This window comes from Xyrauchen texanus, chromosome 6, assembly GCF_025860055.1.
Source record: "Xyrauchen texanus isolate HMW12.3.18 chromosome 6, RBS_HiC_50CHRs, whole genome shotgun sequence".
Lineage (NCBI taxonomy): Eukaryota > Metazoa > Chordata > Actinopteri > Cypriniformes > Catostomidae > Xyrauchen > Xyrauchen texanus.
The window spans coordinates 932,674-957,673 of NC_068281.1; the positions used below are offsets into that span (position 1 = coordinate 932,674).

The 25,000-nt window shown below is 44.3% G+C and overlaps 1 protein-coding gene across 1 annotated transcript in view; it reads right to left on the reverse strand.

Annotated features, from left to right (window-relative positions):
* LOC127645051 (uncharacterized) overlaps positions 1 to 25,000 on the reverse strand; it is a 247,267-nt gene that overhangs the window by 111,043 nt on the left and 111,224 nt on the right. The window contains 5 exon segments of the mRNA XM_052128568.1: positions 1,453 to 1,482; positions 6,883 to 7,018; positions 11,067 to 11,141; positions 11,728 to 11,764; positions 18,602 to 18,878. Coding sequence (XP_051984528.1) covers positions 1,453 to 1,482; positions 6,883 to 7,018; positions 11,067 to 11,141; positions 11,728 to 11,764; positions 18,602 to 18,878 — 555 coding nt within the window.

Sequence of the window (25,000 nt, forward strand, 5' to 3'; positions counted from 1 at the left end):
TAATATTAATATTAATATGAAAATTGGGGTCTGTGCATCTCAGCGAATATTGACACTGACTATCACACCTGGAGTCGTGAGTTTGAATCCAGGGATTGCTGAGTGACTCCAGCCAGGTCTCCTTAGCAACCAAATTGGTCTGGTTGCTAGGGAGGGTAGAGTCACATGGGGTAACCTCCTCGTGGTCGCTATAATGTGGTTCTCACTCTCGGTGGGGCGTGTGGTGAGTTGTGCGTGGATGCTGCGGAGAATAGCGAGAAGCCGCACACGCTACATCTCCACGGTAACGCGCTCAACAAGTCACGTGATGAGATGCACGGATTGACGGTCTCAGACGCAACTGAGATTCATCCTCCGCCACCCAGATTGAGTCGAGTCATTACGCCACCATGAGGACTTAAGAGTACATTCGGAATTGGGCGTTCAATATTAAATAAAATACATTTTAATGCGAAAATTAAGCATTAATGACAATTAAAATTGAAACCGTGGTCAATTTGTGCAAGTGTTAAACAAATAGGATGACAACATTAAATTGATCGTTAATTTATACTTTAATATACACGATACACTATTAGCAAGACACATTTCACTAGAAATAAGACGACTTTCAAGTGAATCAGTGAATCGTTTATGTGAACTAATAATTCACGTGAACCGTCTGAAAGAACCGACTCAATCAAATTAATTCGTTTTTTTGAACCGCAAGTTAACGTTAACTTTCCAAGAGAACCGATTCACGTAAATAATAAATAATTCGGTTTGTCCAGTGCCTAGCGTGGACGGGTCAGTCGAGTGTGTTTGTATATAATGCATAAGTAAACAGCTCGGCATGGTCGACAACAAATAAACAAACAAAAGAGCAAACGTCTATGGACTTGGTTGGCATGCAACAGTGACCATGCAGGAGAACTCAAGACAAACGACGGTTGCGTGTAATGAAGGGGATTAATGCTGGAGGAAGAAACAATCATGATGATGATGATGATGGTATGGGATGAAGGGTAATTCCAGGTTTGGGAAAGGTGCTTTTCCCATCCCTGTACTGGGCAACAGAAAGACAAGGAGAAGTATTGTCGGGAAAGTCGCTGTTTCAATACTTCATAAGCAGAATGAGAGTTCTGGATTAAAAACATCAAGTGAAGAAATCAGAATAAACTCCCACATCAAGGTTCTTATTTGAGCGTTCACAGACAGGCATTTCACAACAACTGCATCCCAAACTTCAGAACTGAATATTAGCATTAGCATTAGCATAGCAGTGATCATATTCTCTTTGTCATGTTTTCAGCATCAGATCACAATATCACAAACAACTTGTGCTCAGGCCGAGGGCAGAATGAATTATACAAATGCCTGTCCAGACGCGACCAATCGGGTCAGTCATGCAGGATTGAGCATACAGAGTTGGCATAGTATGGCACTAACATTGTACAAAGGTGTTTTACTTACAGGTAGTAAGTGTAGGACTGATACGATCTTCTGCCCAGAGGGGTGGTGGAGGGGTTTAAGCAGTGGAGGGGGATGAGATGACAGGAAAGAAAAAGTAAAAAATATTAATGTTTGAAAACGATATATAAAATGAACAGAAGCAGACATGGTGGCATACGTGTGAGCTGAGGTTTACTGTCTCGTGATCGCGGTGACAGCGCGGGTGGGAGGTGGTGGGTGGGCTAGCATGCGCGGGAGGCGTTGCGCTCTTTATGCAACATCGTAAACCTTCTCGCGGGACCATGAACGTCCACCCAGCAAGACTAAACGCATATATACGTACACCGATCAGCCACAACATTAAAACCACCTGCCTAATATCGTGTATGCCCCCCTCGTGCTGTCAAAACAGCTCTGACCCGTCGGCGCACAGTCTCTGTGAGACCTCTGAAGGTGTCCTGTCGTATCTGGCACCAAGACGTTGCCGGCAGGTCCTTTAAGTCCTGTAAGCTTTGAGGTGGGGATCCCACGGATCACATCCCATACACTAGATGCCCAATCGGAGGCATTGGAGGTCAGGGCTCTTCATCATGCTCCTGAAACCATTCCTGAACCATGTGTGCAGTGCGGCAGGGAGCATAATCCTGCTGAAAACTGCCATCTGAGTACACCGTTGCCGTGAAGGTGTGTAACTGGTCTGCAACTACGGTTAGGTAGGTGGCACGTGTCAAAGTAACATCCACGTGAATGCCAGGACGCAAGGTGTCCCAGCAGAGCATCACTCTGCCTCTGCCGGCCTGCCATCTTCCCATGGTGCATCCTGCTGCCATCTCTTCCCCAGGTAAACGACACAAGACCAGGCCACATTCTTCCATCGCTCCATGGTCCAGTTCTGACACTCACGTGCCCATTGCAAGCTCTTCCGGTGGTGGACAGGGGTCAGCATGGGCACTCTTACCGCTCTGAGTGTTACGTCTTTCAGCGATCTGTGAAACAGTAGCTCTTCTGTGGGATCGGACCAGACGGGCTAGTCTTCACTCCCCATGCGCATCAATGACCCGTAGGCGCCCTTGATCCAGTCGCCGGTTCCCCGGCTGTCCTTCCTTGGACCAGTTTTGGCAGGTACTACCCACTGCATACCAGGAAGACCTGCCGTTTTGGAGATGCGCTGACCCAGTCGTGCAGGCATCACACTTTGGCCCTTGTCAAAGTCGCTCGGATCCTTACGCTCGCCCATTTGTCCAGCTTCAAGAACCGACTGTTCACTTGCTGCCTAATATATCCCACCTCGGCAGGCGCCATTGTAACGAGATAATCCATGTTATTCACTTCACCTGTCAGTGCTTTGAATGTTGTGGCTGATCAGTGTAGCATGAAACGAAGCTAGTTTTAAACACATCAAATGACAGCAAAGTTATGATTTTGGCTAGTCCAACCTCAGAGGTCTTATTTGAAATCAAAATGTAAAATCATACAATGCTGAGTCATTGCACTTAACCCCCCCCAATATTAATGACCAAAATGATGCTATTTAGCCGCATCCCACATTAACATGGCAACAATATGACACGCAGGAAGTGACATCGTTTGGACCCTTTCTAGTACATAATCTCCATTTTGCACATTTTGTATTTTTTGCATCAGTTTATTAAATTGTGTTTTTGTAAGCAGCAGTCTTTGGAACAGAATGAGGAACATTGAACAGTTTGTTTGCTACAGTCACATATCTAGAGCTCTGTTTTGATCCGGGTATAATGAAGCATGGTTTTCCTATAAATGTTTGTTTTGTAGTAATTATGTTATTTTTGTTGTTGGTTGAAGCCATAGCAATAATGCCATTAACCATGATGTTACTACAGTAATATGGTGATAATATAGTATCCATGTGGTAACTATGGTGATACTATTATTGTAGTTAAATCATGGTTCTCGTGACTTATTGAGTGCGTTACCATGGAGACGTAGCACGTGTGGAGGCTTCACGCTATTCTCCGCGATCCACGCACAACTCACCACATGCCCCATTGAGAGCGAGAACCACTAATCACGACCACGAGGAGGTTACCCCATGTGACTCTACCCTCCCTAGCAACCGGGCCAATTTGGTTGCTAAGGAGACCTGACTGGAGTCACTCACCACACGCCCCATTGAGAGCGAGAACCACTAATCACGACCACGAGGAGGTTACCCCATGTGACTCTACCCTCCCTAGCAACCGGGCCAATTTGGTTGCTAAGGAGACCTGACTGGAGTCACTCACCATACGTCCCACCGAGAGCGAGAACCACATTATAGCGACCACGAGGAGGTTACCCCATGTGACTCTACCCTCCCTAGCAACAGAGCCAATATGGTTGCTAAGGAGACCTGGCTGGAGTCACTCACCATACGCCCCACCGAGAGCGAGAACCACATTATAGCGACCACGAGGAGGTTACCCCATGTGACTCTACCCTCCCTAGCAACAGAGCCAATATGGTTGCTAAGGAGACCTGGCTGGAGCAACACGCAACTCTAGGGTTGATAGTCAGCGTCAATACCTGCTGAGGCCCCCCTCATATGTGCATGATTAACACCTCATGAAGATAATTTCAGCGGCTGAAAAGAGCAGACACGTGCTTTACTCAACGGCAGCGCCACAAATTAGCATTCATTTGACTCAGTCAACACGTCTCCTACATTGTCCAGGATGTAATGAGATGAATCGAGAAACATTTATATTGTAAATGAGCAGATGTGGCCCAACATTAAGTAAACTGTGCAGCAAATTAAAGCAAAGAGATGTAATAGATTCAATCGCACGCATTCGTTTGATTACAGCATATTGAAGAAGATTCAATTGAAATGACTGCGAGTGATCAACACTCACGAAACACAAGCGTCTCTCCCGGAGAGGAATGGTGTATTTGGTTAATATTAGTGTTTGTTTAAATGATTAAACTGGTGCATCACTTGTAATCACTCTGGGATTGAACAGCTTAAACCAGTCTAAGGTGGTTTGCTGTTTTGCACTGGTCATGCTGGTCTGGTTTGATGGTTTTAGAGGGTTTTGGGCATTCGTCATCTGGTCATCCTGAGAGAACAGCTGGTGGACTAAACCAGCTGAACACCAACCTGTGAGACCAGCCAAACCAGTTAAGACCGGCAAACAACCTATAGCTGTTTTTTGCTGCTTGTTTTTTTTTCAGCAGCACCGCCAAAACCAGCAATGACCAAAGCATGACACACAATGATCAGTAAGATGCAAATCAACTAGTCTGAACTGAAACAGATGGTCTAAGGTGTTTTTTGAACAGGAAAAAGGGCTAATTTAGACAGGGGTTAGGACATGTGATTATAGGGGCTGTGTGTGTGTGTGTGTGTGTGTGTGTGTGTGTGTTTGTGTGTGTTTGTGTGTGTGTGTGTTTGAGTGTGTGTGTGTTTGTGCGTGTGTGAGTGTGTGTTTGAGTGTGAGTGTTTGTGTGTGTGTGTTTGTGTGTATGTGTGTGTGTGAGAGTGTGTGTGTGTGTGTGTGTATGTGTGTAGGTGTATGAGTGTGTGTGTGTATGTGTGTGTAGTGTGTGTGTGTGTGTGTAGTGTGCGTGTGTGTGTGTAGTGTGTGTAGTGTGTGTAGTGTGTGTGTGTGTATGTGTGTGTGAGAGTGTGTGTGTGTGTGTGTATCTGTGTGTGTGTGTGCTTGTGTTGTGATATATAAAATGAACAGAAGCAGACATGGTGGCATACGTGTGAGCGAGGTTTACTGTCTCGCGATCGCGGTGACAGTGCGGGGTGGGAGGTGGTGGGTGGGCTAACATGCGCGGGAGGCGTTGCGCTCTTTATGCGACATCGTAAACCTTCTCGCGGGACCATGAACGTCCACCCAGCAAGACTAAATGCATATATACGTACACCGATCAGCCACAACATTAAAACCACCTGCCTAATATCGTGTATGCCCCCCTCGTGCTGTCAAAACAGCTCTGACCCGTCGGCGCACAGTCTCTGTGAGACCTCTGAAGGTGTCCTGTCGTATCTGGCACCAAGACGTTGCCGGCAGGTCCTTTAAGTCCTGTTTTAGTGTGTGTGTGTGTGTAGTGTGTGTGTGTGTATGTGTGTGTGAGAGTGTGTGTGTGTAGTGTGTGTGTATCTGCGTGTGTGTGTGTGCTTGTGTGTGTGTGTGTGTGTGTGTGTTTGTGTGTGTGATTGTGTCTGTGTGTGTGTTTGTGTGTGTGTGTGTTTGTATCTGTGTGTGTGTGTGTGTATGTGAGTGTGTGTTTGTGTGTGTGTGAGTGTGTGTTTGTGTGTAAGTGTGCTTGTATCTGTGTGTGTTTGTGTGTATGTGAGTGTGTGTTTGTGTGTGTGTGTGTGAGTGTGTGTTTGTGTGTAAGTGTGTGTGTGTGTGTTTGTGTGAGTGTGTGTGTATAAGTGTGTGTGTGTGTGTGTGTGTGTGTGTGTGTGTGTGTTTTCCGCGGGTGGTATGAGTTGAATATTTGCTGTAGTTGACTCCAGAGGCTCGCGCGAGCAGCGGGAGTGCAGCTAATGTAAACTAGCCTCGAGCTAATGCTGAACTCCAGAACCCAAGAGCTTTCAGGAGCTTCTCATCTCTCTCCATTGCCGAGTTTAACACAGAATTAATCAGCGGCAAACAATTACTTCACTGATTTGCAGTTTAAAATTATGTTTAAGATGCAGAGATATGACTTTCCTCAAAAATATTTTTGCCTTGTTTACTATTAAAAAAAAGTGTGTAACTTTGTCATTGTAAAAATACTTTCTCGTAACACATCTTAATATATATATATAGACAACAGTAAGCAGCATTACGCAGGTTAATTTTCTCAAAAGCGGTAAACACCTCTCTGTGGTGCTATGAAAATCACTCTGTTTGTTTTGAGAAACCCGTCCAGCCCGACACAACAACACTGAATCGACCAATGGCGTGAGCTGGGGGCGGGGCTATCTGGATGTTATCGGAAAGCCATTTTCAAACAATGTCTTCAGAGAACACATGTGAATTAAGTTTATAAACCAGATTTGTGCTTGAAATAATAACTTAAGTATAATAAACTATTTCAGTCTGTTATAAAGCATTACAATGCGGCTTATCAACATGCGTAATTAGATGAATAATTTAGTCGGATGAGTCGGATGAAAGGTCAGGCTGGAATCGGAAGGGAAATCTATTATTAATAACTGCAGTTGAACTCCAGATAACCTCAAGATCTGATAGAAAACAAAGATTCAGATAATACAGCAATAAGTCATATATTACCATGGTTACGTGGCATTTATAGCGGCATCTTAATCATGGTGAAATGACTGTAAAACACAACCTCGAAATCTCTTAATTTAAATAGAATAGGTGCTCACAGGACGTGACTCATCTAATCAGATTTTAGAGTTAGAGCTGTCTGTTTGTCACTTCCTGTGTGTGTGTGTGTGTGTGTGTGTGTGTGTGTCCAGGAACTTACCGTTTCTTCATGAGCAGCACCACACCGAGGAAGATGATGACGAAGAGCAGTATTCCAGCAATGACTCCTGCGATCTTCACCGTATGATCGGTCTGTTTCTCCGGCTCCACAGCGTTGGGTTTGTGTGTCGCCGCCCCTGAGATCAAGCAAAGGTCAAATGTTAAACCACAGATGGCTCAAAACCAACCCCGTGAGAAACACCTCAACACCGTGTTTAATTGACTTCCGGTTAGAGATTTTCCCAGAGTGAAAATATCAGTAAAAGCAGAAGTTTGACAGACACGTTCAGTCTTCAGAGAGATGCGACATACATGAGAGATGCGACATACGTGAAAGATGCGACATACATGAGAGATGCGACATACATGAGGTGCGACATACATGAGAGATGCGACATACATGAGAGATGCGACATACGTGAGAGATGCGACATACGTGAGAGATGCGACATACGTGAGAGATGCGACATATGTGAGAGATGCGACATACGTGAGAGATGCGACATACGTGAGAGATGCGACATACGTGAGAGATGCGACATATGTGAGAGATGCGACATACGTGAGAGATGCGACATACGTGAGAGATGCGACATACATGAGAGATGCGACATACGTGAAAGATGCAACATACATGAGAGATGCGACATACTTGAGGTGCGACATACATGAGAGATGCGACATACGTTAGAGATGCGACATACATGAGAGATGCGACATACTTGAGAGATGCGACATACATGAGGTGCGACATACATGAGAGATGCGACATACGTGAAAGATGCAACATACATGAGAGATGCGACATACATGAGGTGCGACATACATGAGAGATGCGACATACGTGAGAGATGCGACATACATGAGAGATGCGACATACTTGAGAGATGCGACATACATGAGGTGCGACATACATGAGAGATGCGACATATGTGAAAGATGCGACATACGTGAGAGATGCGACATACGTGAGAGATGCGACATACATGAGAGATGCGACATATGTGAGAGATGCGACATACGTGAGAGATGCGACATACGTGAGAGATGCGACATACGTGAGAGATGCGACATACATGAGAGATGCGACATACTTGAGAGATGCGACATACATGAGGTGCGACATACATGAGAGATGCGATATATGTGAGAGATGCGACATAAGTGAGAGATGCGACATACGTGAGAGATGCGACATACCTGAGAGATGCGACATGTGAGAGATGCGACATACGTGAGAGATGCGACATACGTGAGAGATGCGACATACATGAGAGGTGCGACATACATGAGAGATGCGACATATGTGAGAGATGCGACATACGTGAGAGATGCGACATACGTGAGAGATGCGACATACATGAGAGATGCGACATACGTGAAAGATGCAACATACATGAGAGATGCGACATACATGAGGTGCGACATACATGAGAGATGCGACATACGTGAGAGATGCGACATACGTGAGAGATGCGACATAATTGAGAGATGCGACATACATGAGGTGCGACATACATGAGAGATGCGACATATGAGTTGCATGTGAGAGATGCAACATACATGAGAGATGCGACATACGTGAGAGATGCAACATACATGAGAGATGCGACATACGTGAGAGATGCAACGTACATGAGAGATGCAACATGAGAGATGCGACATACGTGAGAGATGCAACGTACATGAGAGATGCGACATACGTGAGAGATGCGACATACGTGAGAGATGCGACATACATGAGAGATGCGACATATGTGGGTGATGCGACATATGTGAGAGATGCGACATACCTGAGAGATGCAACATACATGAGAGATGTGACATACGTGAGCGATGGGACATACATGAGAGATGCGACATACGTGAGAGATGCAACATATGTGAGAGATGCAACATACATGAGAGATGCGACATACGTGAGAGATGGGACATACATGAGAGATGCGACATACGTGAGAGATGCAACGTACATGAGAGATGCGACATACGTGAGAGATGCGACATACATGAGAGATGCAACGTACATGAGAGATGCGACATACATGAGAGATGCGACATACGTGAGAGATGCGATATACATGAGAGATGTGACATACGTGAGAGATGCAACATATGTGAGAGATGCGACATACGTGAGAGATGCGACATACCTGAGAGATGCAACATACATGAGAGATGTGACATGTGAGAGTGCTACATGCGTGAGAGATGCAACATACTTGAGAGATGCGACATACGTGAGAGATGCGACATACGTGAGAGATGCAACGTACATGAGAGATGCGACCTACATTAGAGATGCAACAGACATGAGAGATGCGACATACATGAGAGATTCAACAGACATGAGAGATGCGACATACATGAGAGATGCGACATACGTGAGAGATGCAACATACATGAGAGATGTGACATACGTGAGCGATGGGACATACATGAGAGATGCGACATACGTGAGAGATGCAACATATGTGAGAGATGCAACATACATGAGAGATGCGACATACGTGAGAGATGGGACATACATGAGAGATGCGACATACGTGAGAGATGCAACGTACATGAGAGATGCGACATACGTGAGAGATGCGACATACATGAGAGATGCAACGTACATGAGAGATGCGACATACATGAGAGATGCGACATACGTGAGAGATGCAACATACATGAGAGATGTGACATACGTGAGAGATGCGATATACATGAGAGATGTGACATACGTGAGAGATGCAACATATGTGAGAGATGCGACATACGTGAGAGATGCGATATACATGAGAGATGTGACATACATGAGAGATGCGACATACGTGAGAGATGCGATATACATGAGAGATGTGACATACGTGAGAGATGCAACATATGTGAGAGATGCGACATATGTGAGAGATGCAACATACCTGAGAGATGCAACATACATGAGAGATGTGACATGTGAGAGTGCTACATGCGTGAGAGATGCAACATACTTGAGAGATGCGACATACGTGAGAGATGCGACATACGTGAGAGATGCGACATACGTGAGAGATGCAACGTACATGAGAGATGCGACATACATGAGAGATGCAACAGACATGAGAGATGCGACATACATGAGAGATGCGATATACATGAGAGATGTGACATACGTGAGAGATGCAACATATGTGAGAGATGCGACATATGTGAGAGATGCAACATACCTGAGAGATGCAACATACATGAGAGATGTGACATGTGAGAGTGCTACATGCGTGAGAGATGCAACATACTTGAGAGATGCGACATACGTGAGAGATGCGACATATGTGAGAGATGCGACATACGTGAGAGATGCAACGTACATGAGAGATGCGACATACATGAGAGATGCAACAGACATGAGAGATGCGACATACATGAGAGATGCAACAGACCTGAGAGATGCGACATACATGAGAGATGCGACATACGTGAGAGATACAACGTACATGAGAGTGTGTAGTGTGTGTGTATATTGTGTGCGTGTATGTGTGGGTGTGTGTGTATGTGTATGTGTATGTGTGTATGTGAGTGTGTGTGAGTGTGTGTGTATGTGTGTATGTGAGTGTATGTTTGTGTGTGTGTATGTGAGTGTATGTGTGTGTGTGTGTGTGTGTGTGTGTGTGTGTGTGTGTGTGTAGTGTAGTGTGAGTGTAGTGTGTGTGTGTGTGTGTGTGTGTGTATGTGTATGTGAGTGTATGTTTGTGTGTGTATGTGAGTGTATGTGTGTGTGTGTGTGTGTGTGTGTGTAGTGTAGTGTGAGTGTAGTGTGTGTGTGTGTGTGTGTGTAGTGTAGTGTGAGTGTAGTGTGTGTTTGTGTGTGTGTTGTGTGTGTGTGTGTGTGTGTGTGTATTGTGTGTGTGTGTAGTGTGTGTGTAGTGGATATTTTAGAACAGTTTCAGATGTGACTCATTCAATCTGAAATTAAATTCTGAACTATTTATTTTCTATATTATTTTTAATAGTTTTTTAATGTTTTGACCCTTTGTTTTTCAAAAATATGAAGCCGTTTCTTCACTAATGTCAGACTTATTCATAATTATTATGAATAATATTATCTGTTGATTTGTGTCCATCAATTTGCAAATACACACACACTACACTCTACACACACACACACACACACACACACACACACACTTCAATTGTGCAGTCATATCTGTGTGAGTGTCTGACCTGTTAGTTGGTTGTCTCCTGCGGCCGGAACGATGCGAACGTAAGGAGTGGTGAGCTGAGTCACCAAGATAGCAGCTGAAACAACAAGACACATACACATACACACACACACACACACACACACACACACACACACACACACACACACACACACACACGGTTTTGAAATCTGACCTGATGTTACATGAAAAGACAAACAAATCATTTATCGAAATTATTTTTATTGCATCTGAAAAATTTATTTTGGTCAACAATGACCGAACAGAACATCAGGGTTAATCACCCTCAAGTTGTTCCAAATTGTATGAATTTCATTCTTCTATGAAACAGAAAAGAAGTAAATATTTCAATAATCTTCACACAGTTCTTTTCCATGTATCAGACGTTCACAGTATGAATGTCACGGAGTTTATGCGACTCACACGTTATATTCCAAGTCTTCTAAAGTTCTATGACAGGTTTGTGAGCAACAGACATTTTTAAGTCATTATTCATTCATGTCAGTAATGATTTTCAGTGAATAATGACTTTAAACAGGTTTGGAGCAACATCAGGGTGAGTCAATTATGTCTTCACACAGCTGCATCGTGCTGAAAACATTACAAGCAGAATGTTCATTGGAAAATCTTTAAAAGCCGTTTGTTTTTCCATGATTCTGTACCTTTGCTTGCCACACGGACACAGTCAATTTTCGTCTCCTGAAAAAAAGAAACAGATCGAACATTTCAGACATTCAATGGTGACATTTCACCAAACGGTCCATTGCACTGATCTGATGCACTTGACTACAGTGATATACATTATCTGGTGATATATTTTCTCTGCCTGCACAGCAGCTGCTGCGTTTAACTCAGTGAGCGCGGTTGTGCTTTCATTGCATTTCAGATAATTGGAGGATCTGTGCTTGAAGCATCAGTGTGCTGATCTGTACAACTCTGTGCTTAATATCTGTGATCAAAACAATCCTGAACAAACTAACGGCTGACATCCCTCAACATCATTACTGTCACTCTATTTACTATAACATCTCTTGTGCTCCCTGATGGCTTGACAAAACCAACATACTGCTGTACAAACTTGTTTTGGAGTTTTTTCTAAACCCATGAACTCTTTCTGACTGTTACAACTCCAACAGTTTTTCAGCTACAAACAGCAAACTCAGATTGAGCTGAACAGCACACATTAGCAAAGCCCTGTCAACACACTAGCAACCACATAGTAACCACTCAGAACACCTTAGCAACACCTAGTATCTATCCAACACACCCTAGCAAAGCCCTGTCAACATCCTAGCAACCACATAGTAACCACTCAGAACACCTTAGCAACACCTAGTATCTATCCAACACACCCTAGCAAAGCCCTGTCAACACCCTAGCAGCCGCATAGCAACCACTCAGAACACCTTAGCAACACCTAGTATCTATCCAACACACCCTAGCAAAGCCCTGTCAACACCCTAGCAGCCGCATAGCAACCACTCAGAACACCTTAGCAACACATAGTACCCATCCAACACACCCTAGCAAAGCCCTGTCAACACCCTAGCAGCCACATAGCAACCACTCAGAACACCTTAGCAACACCTAGTACCCATCCAACACACCCTAGCAAAGCCCTGTCAACACCCTAGCAGCCACATAGCAACCACTCAGAACACCTTAGCAACACCTAGTATCTATCCAACACACCCTAGCAAAGCCCTGTCAACACCCTAGCAGCCACATAGCAACCACTCAGAACACCTTAGCAACACCTAGTATCTATCCAACACAGCCTAGCAAAGCCCTGTCAACACCCAAGCAGCCGCATAGCAACCACTCAGAACACCTTAGCAACACATTGTACCCATCCAACACACCCTAGCAAAGCCCTGTCATCACCCTAGCAGCCGCATAGCAACCACTCAGAACACCTTAGCAACACATAGTACCCATCCAACACACCCTAGCAAAGCTCTGTCAACACCCTAGCAGCCGCATAGCAACCACTCAGAACACCTTAGCAACACATAGTAGCCATCCAACACACCCTAGCAAAGCCCTGTCAACACCCTATCAGCCACATAGCAACCACTCAGAACACCTTAGCAACACCTAGTATCTATCCAACACACCCTAGCAAAGCCCTGTCAACACCCTAGCAGCCACATAGCAACCACTAAGAACACCTTAGCAACACCTAGTATCTATCCAACACACCCTAGCAAAGCCCTGTCAACACCCTAGCAGCCACATAGCAACCACTAAGAACACCTTAGCAACACCTAGTATCTATCCAACACACCCTAGCAAAGCCCTGTCAACACCCTAGCAGCCACATAGCAACCACTAAGAACACCTTAGCAACACCTAGTACCTATCCAGCACTGAGAGTGTCAGGAAGGTTCCTGAAGCTCTGAGGGGATTTGCTAAGAATGGCAGATCCCACTCCATGAGGATGGATGTGGAGAGGTTCCTGGGGGACCCCAGATGTGTGGAAGAGGGCGTCAGGGGGCGGGTTCACGCTGGTTCTGCTTTCAATGCAGGGGCGGGTTGAGAAACCACTTTGAGTCACACTGAGAAACTTTCGCTGTGAGAGACGCCCACCGCTCACATTAACTGACACTTAACGTGTGGTTTAGATGAACAGTTGTGACCTTCACAGGTTCCTCTAAAAGCCATCTCGCTCTCTTGTTGTGGAAGAGCCGCAGCATCGCCTATAATTGATGTATGATTGACTGTGGATCACTGATGATGCTGATGGGCACTTACGCAGACGGCACTCGTTTCGTATCTGTAATTCGTTCAACCATGCTCTTAATGCCCGGCCATAAATACAGTAGATGTCGTATGTGTTTGCTTTCTGTGTAATAGCTGTCCATGCTGAGACTGTCATGTGCAGTAAGATGCATCTAATCTCTGTCATTGTGCTGGAGACTCTAATGGACGGATCTGTGTGGAGGTGTCTTCATAAGCAGTTAGTTGTGTACAGTATGACAAACAAACATTTAGATAAACACAAACAACAATATCAACTGGAAAAGACACATTTTGAATGTTGGCTTGACAAAGCCTCACCAGGAAGTTTAAAACGCTTTTAGCACCTTTATGGTGTTCTGAGTGGTTGCTATGCGGCTGCTAGGGTGTTGACAGGGCTTTGCTAGGATGTGTTGGATGGGTACTAGGTGTTGCTAAGGTGTTCTGAGTGGTTGCTATGCGGCTGCTAGTGTGTTGACAGGGCTTTGCTATGGTGTGTTGGATGGGTACTAGGTGTTGCTAAGGTGTTCTGAGTGGTTGCTATGTGGCTGCTAGGGTGTTGCCAGGGCTTTGCTAGGGTGTGTTGGATGGGTACTAGGTGTTGCTAAGGTGTTCTGAGTGGTTGCTATGCGGCTGCTAGGGTGTTGACAGGGCTTTGCTATGGTGTGTTGGATGGGTACTAGGTGTTGCTAAGGTGTTCTCAGTGGTTGCTATGTGGTTGCAAGGGTGTTGACAGGGCTATGCAAGGGTGTGTTGGATGGGTACTATGTGTTGCTAAGGTGTTCTGAGTGGTTAATATGTGGCTGCTAGGGTGTTGACAGGGCTTTGCTAGAGTGTGTTGGATAGGTACTAGGTGTTGCTAAGGTGTTCTGAGTGGTTGCTATGTGGTTGCAAGGGTGTTGACAGGGCTTAGCTAGAGTGTGTTGGATAGGTACTAGGTGTTGCTAAGGTGTTCTTAGTGGTTGCTATGTGGCTGCTAGGGTGTTGACAGGGCTTTGCAAGGGTGTGTTGGATGGGTACTATGTGTTGCTAAGGTGTTCTGAGTGGTTAATATGTGGCTGCTAGGGTGTTGACAGGGCTTTGCTAGAGTGTGTTGGATAGGTACTAGGTGTTGCTAAGGTGTTCTGAGTGGTTGCTATGTGGTTGCAAGGGTGTTGACAGGGCTTAGCTAGAGTGTGTTGGATAGGTACTAAGTGTTGCTAAGGTGTTCTTAGTGGTTGCTATGTGGCTGCTAGGGTGTTGACAGGGCTTTGCTAGGGTGTGTTGGATGGGTACTAGGTGTTGCTAAGGTGTTCTGAGTGGTTGCTATGTGGCTGCTAGGGTGCTGACAGGGCTTTGCTAGGGTGTGTTGGATGGGTACTATGTGTTGGTAAGGTGTTCTGAGTGGTTGCTATGCGGCTGCTAGGGTGTTGACAGGCCTTTGCTAGGGTGTGTTGGATGGGTACTAGGTGTTGCTAAGGTGTTCTGAGTGGTTGCTATGTGGCTGCTAGGGTGTTGACAGGGCTTAGCTAGAGTGTGTTGGATAGGTACTAGGTGTTGCTAAGGTGTTCTGAGTGGTTGCTATGTGGCTGCTAGGGTGTTGACAGGGCTTTGCTAGCGTGTGTTGGATGGGTACTAGGTGTTGCTAAGGTGTTCTGAGTGGTTGCTATGTGGCTGCTAGGGTGTTGACAGGGCTTTGCTAGGGTGTGTTGGATGGGTACTAGGTGTTGCTAAGGTGTTCTGAGTGGTTGCTATGCGGCTGCAAGGGTGTTGACAGGGCTTTGCTATGGTGTGTTGGATGGGTACTAGGTGTTGCTAAGGTGTTCTGAGTGGTTGCTATGTGGCTGCTAGGGTGTTGACAGGGCTTTGCTAGGGTGTGTTGGATGGGTACTAGGTGTTGCTAAGGTGTTCTGAGTGGTTGCTATGCGGCTGCTAGGGTGTTGACAGGGCTTTGCTATGGTGTGTTGGATGGGTACTAGGTGTTGCTAAGGTGTTCTGAGTGGTTGCTATGTGGCTGCTAGGGTGTTGACAGGGCTTTGCTAGGGTGTGTTGGATGGGTACTAGGTGTTGCTAAGTGTTCTGAGTGGTTGCTATGTGGCTGCTAGGGTGTTGACAGGGCTTTGCTAGGGTGTGTTGGATGGGTACCAGGTGTTGCTAAGGTGTTCTGAGTGGTTGCTATGTGGCTGCTAGGGTGTTGACAGGGCTTTGCTAGGGTGTGTTGGATGGCTACTAGGTGTTGCTAAGGTGTTCTGAGTGGTTGCTATGCGGCTGCTAGGGTGTTGACAGGGCTTTGCTATGGTGTGTTGGATGGGTACTAGGTGTTGCTAAGGTGTTCTGAGTGGTTGCTATGTGGCTGCTAGGGTGTTGACAGGGCTTTGCTAGGGTGTGTTGGATGGGTACTAGGTGTTGCTAAGGTGTTCTCAGTGGTTGCTATGTGGTTGCAAGTGTGTTGACAGGGCTTTGCAAGGGTGTGTTGGATGGGTACTATGTGTTGCTAAGGTGTTCTGAGTGGTTAATATGTGGCTGCTAGGGTGTTGACAGGGCTTTGCTAGAGTGTGTTGGATGGGTACTATGTGTTGCTAAGGTGTTCTGAGTGGTTAATATGTGGCTGCTAGGGTGTTGACAGGGCTTTGCTAGAGTGTGTTGGATAGGTACTAGGTGTTGCTAAGGTGTTCTGAGTGGTTGCTATGTGGTTGCAAGGGTGTTGACAGGGCTTAGCTAGAGTGTGTTGGATAGGTACTAGGTGTTGCTAAGGTGTTCTTAGTGGTTGCTATGTGGCTGCTAGGGTGTTGACAGGGCTTTGCTAGGGTGTGTTGGATGGGTACTATGTGTTGCTAAGGTGTTCTGAGTGGTTGCTATGCGGCTGCTAGGGTGTTGACAGGGCTTTGCTATGGTGTGTTGGATGGGTACTAGGTGTTGCTAAGGTGTTCTGAGTGGTTGCTATGTGGCTGCTAGGGTGTTGACAGGGCTTTGCTAGGGTGTGTTGGATGGGTACTAGGTGTTGCTAAGGTGTTATGAGTGGTTGCTATGCGGCTGCTAGGGTGTTGACAGGGCTTTGCTATGGTGTGTTGGATGGGTACTAGGTGTTGCTAAGGTGTTCTGAGTGGTTGCTATGTGGCTGCTAGGGTGTTGACAGGGCTTTGCTAGGGTGTGTTGGATGGGTACTAGGTGTTGCTAAGGTGTTCTGAGTGGTTGCTATGTGGCTGCTAGGGTGTTGACAGGGCTTTGCTAGGGTGTGTTGGATGGGTACTAGGTGTTGCTAAGGTGTTCTGAGTGGTTGCTATGTGGCTGCTAGGGTGTTGACAGGGCTTTGCTAGGGTGTGTTGGATGGGTACTAGGTGTTGCTAAGGTGTTCTGAGTGGTTGCTATGCGGCTGCTAGGGTGTTGACAGGGCTTTGCTATGGTGTGTTGGATGGGTACTAGGTGTTGCTAAGGTGTTCTGAGTGGTTGCTATGTGGCTGCTAGGGTGTTGACAGGGCTTTGCTAGGGTGTGTTGGATGGGTACTAGGTGTTGCTAAGGTGTTCTCAGTGGTTGCTATGCGGCTGCTAGGGTGTTGACAGGGCTTTGCTATGGTGTGTTGGATGGGTACTAGGTGTTGCTAAGGTGTTCTGAGTGGTTGCTATGTGGCTGCTAGGGTGTTGACAGGGCTTTGCTAGGGTGTGTTGGATGGGTACTAGGTGTTGCTAAGGTGTTCTGAGTGGTTGCTATGTGGCTGCTAGGGTGTTGACAGGGCTTTGCTAGGGTGTGTTGGATGGCTACTAGGTGTTGCTAAGGTGTTCTGAGTGGTTGCTATGCGGCTGCTAGGGTGTTGACAGGGCTTTGCTATGGTGTGTTGGATGGGTACTAGGTGTTGCTAAGGTGTTCTGAGTGGTTGCTATGTGGTTGCTAGGGTGTTGACAGGGCTTTGCTAGGGTGTGTTGGATGGGTACTAGGTGTTGCTAAGGTGTTCTCAGTGGTTGCTATGTGGTTGCAAGTGTGTTGACAGGGCTTTGCAAGGGTGTGTTGGATGGGTACTATGTGTTGCTAAGGTGTTCTGAGTGGTTAATATGTGGCTGCTAGGGTGTTGACAGGGCTTTGCTAGAGTGTGTTGGATAGGTACTAGGTGTTGCTAAGGTGTTCTGAGTGGTTGCTATGTGGTTGCAAGGGTGTTGACAGGGCTTAGCTAGAGTGTGTTGGATAGGTACTAGGTGTTGCTAAGGTGTTCTTAGTGGTTGCTATGTGGCTGCTAGGGTGTTGACAGGGCTTTGCTAGGGTGTGTTGGATAGGTACTAGGTGTTGCTAAGGTGTTCTTAGTGGTTGCTATGTGGCTGCTAGGGTGTTGACAGGGCTTTGCTAGGGTGTGTTGGATGGGTACTATGTGTTGATAAGGTGTTCTGAGTGGTTGCTATGTGGCTGCTAGGGTGTTGACAGGGCTTTGCTAGGGTGTGTTGGATGGGTACTAGGTGTTGTTAAGGTGTTCTGAGTGGTTGCTATGTGGCTGCTAGGGTGTTGACAGGGCTTTGCTAGGGTGTGTTGGATGGGTACTAGGTGTTGCTAAGGTGTTCTGAGTGGTTGCTATGCGGCTGCTAGGTTGTTGACAGGGCTTTGCTATGGTGTGTTGGATGGGTACTAGGTGTTGCTAAGGCGTTCTGAGTGGTTGCTATGTGGCTGCTAGGGTGTTGGCAGGGCTTTGCTAGGGTGTGTTGGATGGGTACTAGGTGTTGCTAAGGTGTTCTGACTGGTTGCTATGCGGCTGCTAGGGTGTTGACAGGGCTTTGCTAGGGTGTGCTGGATAGGTACTAGGTGTTGCTACCAATCACACTTTTCAGTGAACGCACCCCGTTAGCTGTACTGACGGCCTGATAGTAGATGCTGTAGCTCTTGTGCGGCAGCAGCGGTGTGTTCCAGTACCCGCTGTAGGTCTTGTTGTCTCCGATGGTAAAGGGTTGCGGCGAGGGGATGCTTGAGGACGGGAACTCAGCGGTGTAATAGTACTGCGAGTTCAAACTGCTGGAGTTCTGATAGTGAACCGGCAGCGGATAACAGCGCAAGATCTCCGCTTCCCCTCCACGAGCTCGCCGCGGCCGTTCCTCCTCCACAACCACCTGATAAACACTGAGAGAGAGAGAATGAACAAATATAACATTACTGAGGGATTCTTACACACACGTCAAATTCACCATTCAATAAATAGGAAAAATATATAATAAGCCAATTTATTTATTATTGATTTTTAAGAGTAAAAACCAGATTTATGTTTTGGGGTATTTTGACATTGACAGTAACGCATCAGGACACTTTGTATTTGCATTTTCTATTATTTTCTAAAGTGATCCTCATTACATTCTCATTCATTTAATACTGTAATATGATGATTTAAAATAATAATAAATGAGCTTATTTTAAACAACACAAGGACAAGTATAAATACAGCAGAATTTAAATGGTATATATCTTTCATCACATTATGATCATGATAATTTGGGGGTGTTAATTGTCATGTTAATTGCAAAACAAACAAAAAAAAATAACTTAGTGGTCCAAAAACAGGCTTTATTTCCTTAATGTAAAATATAAGCACTTTTTTTTATTTTTAATGGAGGGCCAAATTTCTCAAATTTAAAGCATTAAATTAAATACTAAAATAAATAAATACATAGTGAAATAATGAAATGTATAATTACATAAATATTTAAATATATCATTAAATACATAGTGAATTAATTAATTGATACATTAATTAATTAATTAATTAAATAAATGCACAGTGAAATAATTAAATGATTAATTAACTAAATAATTAAATAAATGCACAGTGAAATAATTAAATGATTAATTAATTAAATAAATGCACATGAATTAATTAAATGTATAATTAAATAAATCATTAAATACATAGTGAATTAATTAATTGATGCATTAATTAAATAAATAAATAAATGATTAATTAATTAAATAATTAAATAAATGCACGTGAATTAATTAAATGTATAATTAAATAAATATTTAAATACATAGTGAATTAATTAATTGATGCATTAATTAAATAATTAAATAAATGCACAGTGAAATAATTAAATTATTAATTAAATAATTAAGTAAATACATAGTGAATTAATTAAACATAGCTTTAAATACATATTTAAATAAATAATTAAATACACCGTTAAATAATTAAATTGTGCATTAATTAAATAATTACATTCAATGAATGCATAGTGAATTAATTAAATGTATCATTAAATAAATATTTAAATAAATCATTAAATACACCATTAAATAATTAAATGGTGAATTAATTAAATAATTACATTCAATTAATATATAGTGAATTAATTAAATGTATCATTAAATAAATATTTAAATAAATAATTAAATACATAGTGAATGAATTCCAAGCAGGTAGAGCTGCAGGACCTCCAAATGGAGGCGGAATCTTCAAAAGAGGGTGGGGTTACTCTAAAAGGGGGCGTGGTTACTCCCAAAGGGTTGTCACTTTCACTTAGGGAAAGGGTTAGTCAAGGTGTTCACCAATATCTTTAATGGCGGTTTGGTGCGAGCCAAATAAAAACTACCCAACCAACAACCAAAATAGTAATTATAAATTATATCAACAACACAGTGAAAGACTTCGTTTACACGAATTTCAGAAATTGTTATTTTTTTTTACAATTTAATTTTAATTGTAATGATGGTCTTATAATTTGCAATTCAAGTATTTGAATTAAATGATAAAAGTGCGCAAAAATTAAGCATTTTCACTAGTGGGCACAGCAGTACACCATTTATTATTATTATTATTTAAGATTTAAACATTGTAATTTTCAAAATTTCATGAAACTGAATTGAGTAATATGTAATAAAATAAAATACAAATATATATTTTCAGTTGTATTAATTTAACAACACACACTCGCTGTGAAATCATCAGGATTCGTACGACTTTTCTAAATTTGGGTAGTTCGTTCGATAGCATGCGAGCGCACTCGTTTAAATTCCTACGAGTTTCACTACGCTCGATGATGTCGCTGGACATCGCTTCCATTTAATACACGACAATTACTTGCTTCTGTCATGTTTACACTCTCTACTGATCGGATACATTTAGATAAGGGCGAAATATTATTAAATACGTCCTTAACGCCCGTCGCGTGAACTCACGCTTAATTCCGCATTAGCCATCCGGGCATTTGCACGTGATGAAGTCGTACGAGTTTATGCGTAGAAAGTCGTGCGAGACCGTACAAAATATCCAACTCATAAATTATGTACGAATTTTCATGAGATCGGTTTGTAATCAAATTTAGTCAAACTTTACACAGTTTATTGTGACGTAATTTTCTCATGAAATTGAAATGTGTAAATTTAAAAACAGGCTAAATACGTGTCTGGGTATCTCAGCGAGTATTGACACTGACTATCACACGTGGAGTCGTGAGTTTGAATCCAGGGCGTGCTGAGTGACTCCAGTCAAGTCTCCTTAGCAACCAAATTGACCCGGTTGCTAGGGAGGGTCTGGGTATCTAAGCAAGTATTTCCGCTATCACACCTGGAGTCGCGAGTTTGAATCCAGGGTGTGCTGATTGTCTCCAGCCAGGTCTCCTTAGAAACCAAATTGGCCCGGTTGCTAGGGAGGGTAGAGTCACATGGGGTAACCTCCTCGTGGTCGCTATAATGTGGTTCTCGCTCTCGGTGGGGCGTGTGGCGAGTTGTGCGTGGATGCCGTGGAGAATAGCGAGAAGCCTCCACATGCGCTACGTCTCCACGGTAACGCGCTCAACAAGTCACGTGATGAGATGCGCGGATTGACGGTCTCAGACACGGAGGCAACAGGGAGAATTTTATAAGCGGCACATTTTTGGTGTGTATATTTGCTAGAAAACAAACTTTGTTTGTACAAAATAATATATATATATATATATATATATATATATATATATATATAAATATAATAATAAATTTATAAATAAATAAATGTATTTATTTGGCAGATGCAAATTTCTTTTCTGTCCATTCTGGCACAATTTAACCCGTGATTATTCGGTCTCATAATGTATAAAAGAGTTTGATCACACACTGTTAATACAGAACACACAAAATAAGAGCACGAGTAAATAAAAGCCGTTATTGACGAATCCAAAGCGGGATACGAGCCGTAGTTCAACATTCCAGTGAGCAGCGGCTCAATCTATCAGAATATTGATCAGAGAGCTCCTCCAGAATACAATCTCTCGTTCTCTTTCATCTCGCCCGCTGTGGCTCTCAGACCGTCTAAGAGGCCCCTAACAGAGGAACCGTCTCAAACACGCCACACTCACGGATACATGCAACATTCGGCACATCCCAGGAACATTGAGGAAGAACACTCCTTCAAACAGTTCATAAATAAGCTGCGCTACGACACTCAGACGCCCGTGTTTGCTGATTAATAATTTATAGACTTAAAGGTCAAACATCTTCTCGTGTTCCTTTCATATATTCGGAGGCCCTGGAGCGTGACTGCGTGGGACACACGGAGTTAATGTCAAGTGACCGTGAAGAAACATGCAACAAAAGCAGATGTTAGCCGAGATTGTGTTTCATACATGTCACAGACACTCAACACAACAAACAGAGGTGATGCGCGGCGGCTAGCTGCTAGCGCAATGAATGTTGACTGATGCTAATCTGACCTTTGGGTTTGCTAATTCGTAATAAAGACTGGGTTTGCTAGCAAAAGGTTATCTGTGAATATAAAAGCTGGGTTTATAAATATACTGTATAGAAACTCTTGAGCATCCTTAGAGGACAAAAATGTCCATGTCAAAAACGGTCATAATAATATTATATATTCAAAATATTTTCCACGTTATAGGAGTAAATTTTAACATCAGTCCTGATCATAACTACTAAATATTCATTCAATATCAGGATTTTAACCCTTTAAATACCAGTTTGTTGACATCCATACCAACACACTAACAGCCACACAAACGCATGAGGGAGTGGTAGTGTAGCGGTTAGCACGCTGCGCTACGAACCTGGCGACCCGAGTTCGATTCCCTCTCATGGCCAACATCAGTGACGATTATCTGAACCGGTCCCGGGCCTCCCCTAGGTCGACTCAGCCTAAAATGATTACCTGGTGCGGTGTGTAAAACATCACCACTGGGGAGACAAAGGCGGTCGGACGTGGTGCTGGTCACACACCCCCTCATGTACCATTCCGGCCTTCATAGGTGCTCGCTAACAGCACTTGCCCCTAAGGCTAAATGGGGGATCTTTGTCTTTGTGCGTGCGTAGGTGTGTAATGGGGACCTGGATGCAGGGGACACAGGGGCAATTTCAAAGTCTGAACCCCACAATGTCCCTCTGCCTTCTGTTACTGTGGAAACGGAGGTCTTTGACCATCACACCACGTAATATTCCACACAATTTCAGCTTCTTCTGAGAGAAGAGAAGGTCTTGGCATGTGTGTGAATGGAACGTTGTACTGTCACCCCTGATATGCACAGTGTGAATAAGGCTGATGCGTTCTGCCCTCGGGCCACACAGAGAACGCCGTCGGCAACGGAAGATCCAAGTGTCAAAGATGGCCATAGCATGATGCCACCAACTGCTTTAGATGTGCTTTAATCTGATGCGACGCAAGTGATCAGAGATCAACGCTTACTGTTGTTAATAACATCATTGTACAACACAAACGTTAAGAAAAGCAGCACTGATACTGCAAACGACTGAAAGAACCAGCGGGAACATTCAGGGGTTCTTCACAATGTGTGTTATATTAGCAGCATCACAATCTGAGTGAAACGTTGAACAAAAGCGTCTAATGCAGCTGATTCGTGTTTAGTGCATGACTTAACCTCCAGTGTGCTGTCTGTCTGCACTGATCTCAGAACAGTTATAGAGAGCTATAGGATGCTCCCTTGTTCCCTATTTAGTGCATGACTTAACCTCCAGTGTGCTGTCTGTCTGCACTGGTCTCAGAACAGTTATAGGAGAGTTATAGGATGCTCCCTTGCTCCCTATTTAGTGCATGACTTAACCTCCAGTGTGCTGTCTGTCTGCACTGGTCTCAGAACAGTTATAGAGAGCTATAGGATGCTCCCTTGTTCCCTATTTAGTGCATGACTTAACCTCCAGTGTGCTGTCTGTCTGCACTGGTCTCAGAACAGTTATAGGAGAGCTATAGGATGCTCCCTTGTTCCCTATTTAGTGCATGACTTAACCTCCAGTGTGCTGTCTGTCTGCACTGGTCTCAGAACAGTTATAGGAGAGCTATAGGATGCTCCCTTGCTCCCTATTTAGTGCATGACTTAACCTCCAGTGTGCTGTCTGTCTGCACTGGTCTCAGAACAGTTATAGGAGAGCTATAGGATGCTCCCTTGTTCCCTATTTAGTGCATGACTTAACCTCTAGTGTGCTGTCTGTCTGCACTGGTCTCAGAACAGTTATAGGAGAGCTATAGGATGCTCCCTTGTTCCCTATTTAGTGCATGACTTAACCTCTAGTGTGCTGTCTGTCTGCACTGGTCTCAGAACAGTTATAGGAGAGCTATAGGATGCTCCCTTGCTCCCTATTTAGTGCATGACTTAACCTCCAGTGTGCTGTCTGTCTGCACTGGTCTCAGAACAGTTATAGGAGAGCTATAGGATGCTCCCTTGCTCCCTATTTAGTGCATGACTTAACCTCCAGTGTGCTGTCTGTCTGCACTGGTCTCAGAACAGTTATAGGAGAGCTATAGGATGCTCCCTTGCTCCCTATTTAGTGCATGACTTAACCTCCAGTGTGCTGTCTGTCTGCACTGGTCTCAGAACAGTTATAGGAGAGCTATAGGATGCTCCCTTGCTCCCTATTTAGTGCATGACTTAACCTCCAGTGTGCTGTCTGTCTGCACTGGTCTCAGAACAGTTATAGGAGAGCTATAGGATGCTCCCTTGTTCCCTATTTAGTGCATGACTTAACCTCCAGTGTGCTGTCTGTCTGCACTGGTCTCAGAACAGTTATAGAGAGCTATAGGATGCTCCCTTGTTCCCTATTTAGTGCATGACTTAACCTCCAGTGTGCTGTCTGTCTGCACTGGTCTCAGAACAGTTATAGGAGAGTTATAGGATGCTCCCTTGCTCCCTATTTAGTGCATGACTTAACCTCCAGTGTGCTGTCTGTCTGCACTGGTCTCAGAACAGTTATAGGAGAGCTATAGGATGCTCCCTTGTTCCCTATTTAGTGCATGACTTAACCTCCAGTGTGCTGTC